Below are 9,033 nucleotides of genomic sequence, written 5' to 3' on the forward strand. Positions count from 1 at the left end.
CACAAGCACACACACACACTGGGGAGAGAGCAGACTGTGTCAGGTTAGTTTCCTGTAGTTGGTGATTCTCTATCTAAGCTATGAAAGCTAAGTTGAAAAGAACCAAGAAAGGGACTGTGGAGGCATTTGAAATAGAAGACACTGAATAAGCAAAGACCAGGAGGCCAGAATAGCATGGTGAAGGCTATATGCAGGGATATATATAGTGCTATATGAATGAAGTGGAAAGTCTGAGGCAGATGTGGCAGCAAGTAAGGATGGAGAACTTGTGTACAATATTAAAGAGCTGGTATTAAATACTCCCTGTTGTCCAGGAGAGAAGAGATATGATCTGAGTCACAGTTTGAAGTTTGTGGAGGATGACTGTATATAGAAGGCCAGAGTAAAGGTATCTTGGAGGCTGTGGGAGTAGTTCAGGTGTGAAAGAAGATGATAACTTGGACCAGTGGATTTGGAATATATTTTGGTGTTAGAGGCAACAGGATTTGCTAATGGGTTTGATGTGATATGGGAAAGAAAGACAAGAAACAAGGAAGACTCCTCTAAGTCTTGGCTTGAGTTATGATGCCAAGTAGTAAAATAGGGAGACTTAGGGCATATTTTGAGAGCATAGTCAATAGTGCCTTCTTGATACTAGTAATAGTTAGAGCCCTGAGTAAACACAAAAGAAATTGTGACGCCAGAGGAGAAACTCTGTCTGCTCATCTAGGTTTTCAGTGTAACTTATATGTGGTAAGTGCCAGAAGACCAAAGTAGAGCCCACAGATTTGTTCACAGCTGCATTTCTTCCTGTTTTATATCTGCCACCTGTGATTCTATACAATGAAGAAATTTCTGGCTCTTATTGCTAAGAGTAAAGGAATGATAGAGGATTTTTTTTACTCAGTGTTTGTTTTCCATTGTGACAGCCAGAAGGCCAATATTTTCCCACCAGAATTACAGGGTTTCTTTAGAGGAAATAAGTAGAAAAGAAAATAGTGCAGTGTGAAAAGGACAAAATATACCATGATGGTAATCTGAACAACCTGAAAAACTGGAGGAAGGGAGAAAAGGAAATCATTCATTCATGCTTACATGAGAAAGGAAGAAAAGCAGACTTCAACTGGTGCTCCAAAGAACACTTTTCCATGAGATCTTCATAGGAATACTACCGAAAGGTTCTATACTCAACTTTGGGAAAGGCTGGTTAAATGTGGGCCAGTTAGTTATACTGTAGGAGTTCTCAGGGTCTCTAATATGTGAATGTGCATTATATTTTACAGTAGAGGGAAGAAGAAACAGAGGAGAACATGTAATCAAAACATTAACAAACAAATGACCACACTCTTCCTAATCTAAGAGTGTGGGTCAAGTAAGCAACTAAGAGGAGTGTTTTCTCAAAAGAAGGCAAAGAAAGAAACTCCAAAGATCCATGCCTCTATCCAGAGAATTGCTTTATGGGCAGGAACTGTCTGACATAATTATTTTAGAGCTCTAGAGTCTAGTTGAACACTTGCTGTCTGAGAAGACCTTGGTAAAGGGTAAATTTGGGGGAATTTTAGCCTTTTGAATGGTAACAGCTATCATCCCGCATCCCCCAGCCTCATAATCATGGTGCAGAATGCTGGAGCCAGGGTGGGCAATATATCAGCATTGTGTTCATTGCTGAATGTTGCATTTGATCACCGAGGGGACTGGCACAAGGCTAGTGGATATTTTTTAACTCCCACAGGCTGAAATGGTTTTCAGGAGACTTCAAAATAGGGTGACAGACATTTAAGGAAATCTTTATCAGGTCTCCTGTTGTCCAGAGACAATGGAACAGAAATATCAATCACTACATATGACAAAGAACACACATCTTGAAAAAATAGTATGGAAAGTCATAAATGGAATAATCCCACCCACAAAAAAGTAAGATTCACAATCCCCAAGGAGTGAAAGAATTAAATTTCCAGAGTTAAACTACAAAATAATGCTCAAAGATCCAATTCTCAATAAAAGTTATAAAATATACAAATAACAAGGAAACAATGGCCTACTCACAGGAAAACATAACAATTTGACAGAAACAATCACAGAAGGAGCCTAGACATTGGAATTATTCATTAAAGATATGAAATAAACTGTCTTAAATATGTAAATGAGTTAAACATTGAAATGAAATCAAGAAAATAATATATGAGCAAAATGAAAATATAAAGACATAGAAATCATAGAAAAAATTCTGGAGCTAAAATTTAAAATTTAAATTTTAAAAATCACAGTAGATTTGAACAAGTGTAACAAAAGATCAGTGAACTTGAAAATAAGACAATTGAACTATAGTTCTGAGGAGCAGAAAGAAAAAATACAAAGAAAAATGACGAGCTTGAGAGACCTGTGGGGTGACACCATCAAATATAGGAACATGTATATTATAGGAGTACCAGAAAGAAGGGAAACAACAACAAATTTGAAAAAATAATGTCTTTAACATTTCCCAAATGAGGAACAACATAAATACACATACCAAGAAGCCAAGTGATCTCTAATCAATCATAAACTCAAACACTAAGACATATTGTAGTGAAATTGTCAAGTCCAAGACAAGAAGAAACTTTTGAAAGCAGAAAGAGAAAAGGACTTGTCATGTACAAAGCATCCTCAATAATATTAATAACTGATTTCTCATCTAAAACTATGGCGTCAAAAAGCAGTCACATTACATATTAAAGTCCCTCCACCCCCACCCCCGCCCCCCAAAAAAGCAGATGACATATTTAAAGTCCCCCACAACCAACAATTATATGTCTAGCAAAACCATCTTTCAAGAATGAAAGAGAAATTAAGATATTTCTAGACTAACAAAAGCTGAGGGTGTTCATTACGAGCAGACCTATCCTATAATGCTAAAGTGAGTCCTTCAGGTTGAAATGAAAAGGATACTCAGCAGCAACTTGAACTTAAGAAAAAGTAAAGACAACTAGTAACAGTAATTATATCGGTAAATATAAAAGTCAGTTATTGTACTTTTGGTAGTGTTTATACTGTTTTCTTTCTCCTATATGATTTAATAAGAAAATTCATACACCGTAATTATAAATCCATTTTAATGGGAATACGGTGTGTGAAGATGTAATCTGTGACAATAACAATATAAAGGGGGAAGGAAGGAGATGTACTACGGGATAAAGTGTTTATATACTTGAAACCTATTTAATAGTATCCAAAATAAGTTGTTATAACTTTAAGATATTAATTCTAATTCCCAAGGTAAGGGTTAAGAGAATAACTGAAAAAATACAGACAAAATGAAAGAAGAAGGTAATTAAAATGGTACTCTACATAAAAATCAACCACATACCAAATAAAGCAGTAAAGAAGAAACTGAAGAACAAAAAGAAAAACATACAAGACAAACATAAAGCAATAGATAAATGACAAATAAAATCATCTTTATCAGGAATAACATTAAATGTAAATTAATGGATTTCTCTCATGGTCCCTCTCACTGTCTTTCTGTATTCTTTACTCTGTCCCTCTCACTGTCTCTTTCACTGCCCCTCACACTGTCCCTCTCACTCTCTGCCTCTGAGAGGAGACCACACTCTGTCTGTGGAGTATTACCCCTTTACTAATAAAATTTCCTTTTGACTCCAAAAAAAAAAATGTAAATGAATAAAACCTAACCATTAAGAGATAGAGATTGGCAGATTGGATTTAAAAATAAAAGGATCTATTTATATGCTGTCTATAAGATCCATCTGTATGCTATCTACAGTACTCAATTTAGATATAAGGTCAGAAAGTGTTTGAAAGTAAAAGGATAAAAAAAATACATTCCATACAAATAGTAACTAAAAGAGAACCAAGGTGGATATATTATTGTCCTATAAAATAGATTTTACATTAAAAAAGGTTATGACACAAAAAAGGGTGTTATATATCTATAAAAGGTTCAATACAGTAAGATGTAACAATTCTAAATATATAAATACCTAAGAAGGGAGCCTGAAAAATATATGAAGCAAAAATTGTAAAAATTGAAGGGGAAAATGGATCTACAATAAATAGAGATGATTAATACCCCACCTTCAATAATAGACAGAACAAACAGACAAAAGATCAATGAGAAAACAGAGGACTTGAACAATAGGATAAACCAATTAGACCTAACAAACATATATAAAACACTCCACCCCAAAACAGCAGAATACACAATTTTCTTAAGTGCATATTTGAACATTCTTTGCTTAGACCATATATTAGGGCATAAAACAAGTAATAGACTGAATTATGTTACCTCAAAATTCACATATTGGAGTTCTAACCCACAGTACACCTGACATTGTGATTTACAGGTAGGGCTTTTAAGAGGTAATTAATAAGATTGAATGAAATTACATGGTTGGGCCCTAACCTAGGATGACTGGTGTGTTCTTAGAAAAAGAACAGACACCAGGGATGCATGTGCAGAGAAAGTGCCATTTGAGGATACAGTGAAAAGGCAGCCATCTACAAGCTAAGGAGAGAGGACTTAGGAGAAACCAAACTTGCTGACACTTTGATCTTGGACTTCCAGTCTCCAGAAATGTAAGAAAATTAATTTCTATTATTTAATCCACACAGACTGTGATGTTTTGTTATCATAGCTCTAGAAAATTAATATACGAATCTTAAAATTAAAAATATTTAAATTATATACTATCTTTGTTCTCAGTGGAACAAAACTAGAAATTGTAACTGGAAGAAAAACTGGAAAACACGTAATGTGGAAATTAAAAATATAGTCTTAGATTCCTTCAGAAACATGGCGGAGTGAGAGACGTCCTCATATCTCTTCTTTTCAAACAACAATAAGCCGAACATCTAAAACTGAACAAAAAACACCCAAACTGCACACCAGCACGTCTGATCGTGGGATCTGCGCATAAGAGCTACCACAGGTCAGAACCCCAGGTGTCAGGCAGTGGACTCAGAGAAATAAAGAAGCTGCCTCTCACAGCCCCCAGACCTCCTTGCAGGAGGAAAAGGAGGAGAGAAGGTGCGGAGACCTCACTGATCAGCCTAGCTGGAAATGCCAGGACTTCTAGTAGACCACAGCAAGGCCCAGTCATCAGGGCAGAAAGCAGAGAAGTAGTACAGGACCTCAGAGAAACAATTTGATTTTTACCGACCCAATTGCAAAACCAAGGCTGAGCTGCAGCCACCAACTGCCAACCTAGTGGGCCCCTCCCCCCATACCCTTCGAGACCGAACACCACGGAGCCCCAAGGAAATCTGAGCAAACGCTACCGAAACTGTTGCTAACACTGACAGGGATGGAAACTGAGAGTAACAACTGTGATTAAATATCTACAAGAAAATAAAAAAAAGACATTTAGGCTTTATATAAAGCAGGGATCCAAGAGGCTTACTTGCCACCTACTGGAAATCAAAAGAAAAGTGCCTTCTTTGCAGCAGGCTAAAGAGAGACCTTTAGACAATGAATCTTCTTTCTGGAAAAACAACAGAATACACTTCCATTAATGCCCAAGTGCAGAAATAGTTCATTAAACACCATGAACAACCAAGGTGACAAGGCAGCTCAGAAAGAAAGAGAAAAATCTCCAGAAAATGAGCTTACAGACATAGAAATATGCGACTTAAGTGACAGAGAATTCAAGATGGCACTTCTGAAAAAACTCAATGAGATCCAAAACAACTCAAATCAACAATGTTAGGAATTGAAAAAAACAACTAGATTGGCAGAGCAAGGAGACTGAAACTCTCAAAAGGAACCAAAAGGAACCATCTTCAGGAGATGAAGAACAAGAGTTGAAAAAATGAAATAGCAATCTTGCAAAATAGAGTCGACCAAATAGAGGAAAGGATCAGTGATATCGAAGACAGAAATCTAGAAATAAATCAGAAAGAAGAAGAGAGAAACCAAAGAATGAAAAATAATGTGAGAGAAATTCAAGAACTAACTGATACCATGAGGAGTGGAGACATAAGAATAATGGGCATTCTCAAAGGCGAGGGAAAGGAGCAGGGACTAGAAAGCATTTTCAGACAAATAGTGTACGAGAATTTCCCAAATCTAAGGAATGAGCTGGAGCTTGATTCAAGAAGTCAACAGAACACCCAATTATCTCAATCCAAAAAGGCCTTCACCAAGACACACTGTCTTAAAGTTATCAAAAATCAACGACAAAGACAGAATTCTCTCGGCAGCCAGGGAAAGAAGACGGTAACTTATAAAGTAAAACCCATTAGATTATCATCGAACTTCTCAGGTCAAACCTTAAAAGCCAGAAAGAAATGGAATCAAATATTTAAACTATTAAGTAAAAGGAACTACCAGCCTAGAATAACATATCCAGCTCAGCTCTCCTTTAGATATAAAGGAGAAATTAAGACCTTTCCAGACATACAAAACTTGAGGGAATTCTCCACTACGAGACCTGCACTATAGGAAATACTGAAAGGTATCAGCTCATTAAAACAAAATAAAACGAAACAAAAAAATACATAATTAGGAGTAAAGTGACTATCAGGCAAATACAAACAGAGGAGTGCAACCCTTACTAAGAACAGGGCATTATAAGCTTAAATAATAAGAGAATTGCTATAGCAAGATAGTAATGAACGTTCAGCATACATAGGGAGAAATTGAGACAACAATGACTGAAAAGGGGAGGATTTAAAGATCTGAATTCCTAAAGGGGAATGGAGATAAGGCACATGCAGGAGAAAATGGATGTCTATATATATATATAACTATCCTTTACATATTTATAATGGTAACCACATGCCAAAAATTCAGAACTGAAGTCTGACATAAAACAACCAGAGGCATATCCCACAAAAGCGAACCTAAACAAACAAACAAACAAACAAATAAATAAATAAAAACAGAAACATAAAGACAAGGAAGCAGTGGAAACACCGAGCTATCAGAAAGCAAAAGATTAAACGGCTATAAGAACAACTCATATTTCAATAATCGCCTGAAATGGACTGAAATCACCAATAAAAAGGCACAAAGTTGCTGAATGGATCAAAAAACAAAACCCAACCATATGCCGCCTCCAGGAGACATATCTCAGCTACAAACACAAATATAGACTCAAAGTGGAAGGGTGGAAAATGATATTTCAAGCAAATGGCATTCAGAGAAAGGCTGCAGTAGCAGTATTGTACGAAATAGACTTCAAAATAAAAAAGATAAAGATACTGAGGGACACTTCATAATGATAAAGGGAATCATGAACCAAGAAGACATAACACTTATTAATACCTATGGTCCCAATCAGTGAGCCTCGAAATATGTAAAGCAATGCCTAACAGAACTAAAGGGAGAAACAGACCAAAACACTATTGTAGTAGGAAACCTAAATACCCTACTGTCAGATATCATCCAAATAGAAAATCAATAAGGAAATAACATCTTTAAATGACACATTAGACCAACTGGACATAATTGACATTTACAGAGCCTTCCATCCCAAAAGAGCTGCTTATACATTCTTCTCTAGTGCACATGGAACATTCTCAAGAATCGACCACATATTGGGACACAGAAATAGCCTCCACAAATATAAGCGGGTTGAAATCATACCAACCATCTTCTCTGATCACAATGCTTTGAAACTAGAGATCAACTGCAAAAAGAAATCAGGAAGAACCACAAATATATGGAGATTAAACAACATGCTACTGAAGAATAACTGGGTCAGAGAAGAAATACAAAGAGATATCAAGAGATATGTAGAAACAAATGGTAATGATAGTGCAACATATCAAAACTTTTGAGATGTGGCAAAAGCAGTCAAAAGAGGAAAGTTCATATCGTTACAGGCCTATCTCCAAAAATAAGAATGAGCCCAAATAAACAGACTAACACTTCATCTTAAAAAACTAGAAAAGGAAGAACAAATGAGGCCTAAAGTCAGCAGAAGGAAAGAAATAATCAAAATTAGAGCAGTAATAAATGAAATTGAAAACAAACAATAGAAAAAAATAAATACAACAAAGAGCTGGTTCTCTGAGAAGGTTAATAAAATTGACAAACTCCTTGCATGACTCACTAGAGAAAAAAGAGAAAGGACACAAATCAGGGATGAATGAGGGGAAATTACGGCTGACATCGCAGAAATACAAAAGATCATGCAAGAATACTATGAAAAAATATAACAAATTTAATCAACTGGAAGAAATGGACCAGTACTTAAAAAAATAGTCTTCCTAGACTGAATCAAGAAGATCTGGAAAATCTAAATAGACTGATCAGCAGTATAGAAATTGAAACAATCATCTTAAACCTACCAAAAAGTAAAAGTCCAGGGCCAGATGGTTTCACCAGTGAATTCTACCGAATATTCAAAGAAGTCTTAATACCTATGCTCCTCAAACTCTTCCAAAAAATTAAACAAGAGGCAATACTTCTCAATTCATTTTATGAGGCCAATATTACCCTGATACCAAAACCTGATAAAGATAACACACAAAAAGAAAACTACACACCAATATCTCTCATAAACACAGATGCAGAAATTCTAAATAAAATACTAGCAAACCGAATACAGCAAAATATTTTAAAAATTACACACCACGATCAAGTGGGCTTCATCCCAGGGGCACATGGATGGTTCAACATACGCAAATCGATTAATGTGATACACCACATAAACAAATTAAAACATAAGAATCATGTGATCATGATTCATACGGAGCAGTGGAACAGAATTGAGAGTCCAGAAGTAAACCCATATTTATATGGGCAAATAATTTTTGACAAAAAAGCCAAAAACATACAGTGGAGAAAGGAAAGCCTCTTCAATAAATGGTGCTGGGAAAACTGGAAAGCTACCTGCAAAAGAATGAAACTAAGTATTGTCTATCACCACACACCAAAATTAACTCAAATTGGATTAAGGACCTGAATATAAGATCTGAAACAATAAAATGCATAGAAGAAAACATTGGAACTAAACTCAAGGACCTTGGACTTAAAGAGGATTTTATGAATTCGACCTCAAAGGCAAGGGAAGTAAAAGCTAAAATAAGTGAATGGGACTGCATCAAACT

General features: G+C 35.8%; 1 protein-coding gene across 7 annotated transcripts in view; it reads left to right on the forward strand.

Annotated features, from left to right (window-relative positions):
* Positions 1-9,033, forward strand: part of LOC120592711 (DNA repair-scaffolding protein-like) — a 318,688-nt gene that overhangs the window by 197,633 nt on the left and 112,022 nt on the right. The window contains exon 9 of one of the 7 annotated variants that reach the window (XM_039850439.1): positions 4,406-4,613. The exons of the other annotated variants lie outside the window; for them this stretch is intronic. Coding sequence (XP_039706373.1) covers position 4,406 — 1 coding nt within the window. The 3' untranslated portion in view covers positions 4,407-4,613. Of the gene's footprint in view, positions 1-4,405; positions 4,614-9,033 lie in introns of those variants that run through there. 7 annotated transcript variants of the gene reach the window in all.

The sequence above is a fragment of the Pteropus medius genome, unplaced genomic scaffold (genome assembly GCF_902729225.1).
Source record: "Pteropus medius unplaced genomic scaffold, Ma_sr-lr_union100, whole genome shotgun sequence".
NCBI classification, from domain to species: Eukaryota; Metazoa; Chordata; class Mammalia; order Chiroptera; family Pteropodidae; genus Pteropus; species Pteropus medius.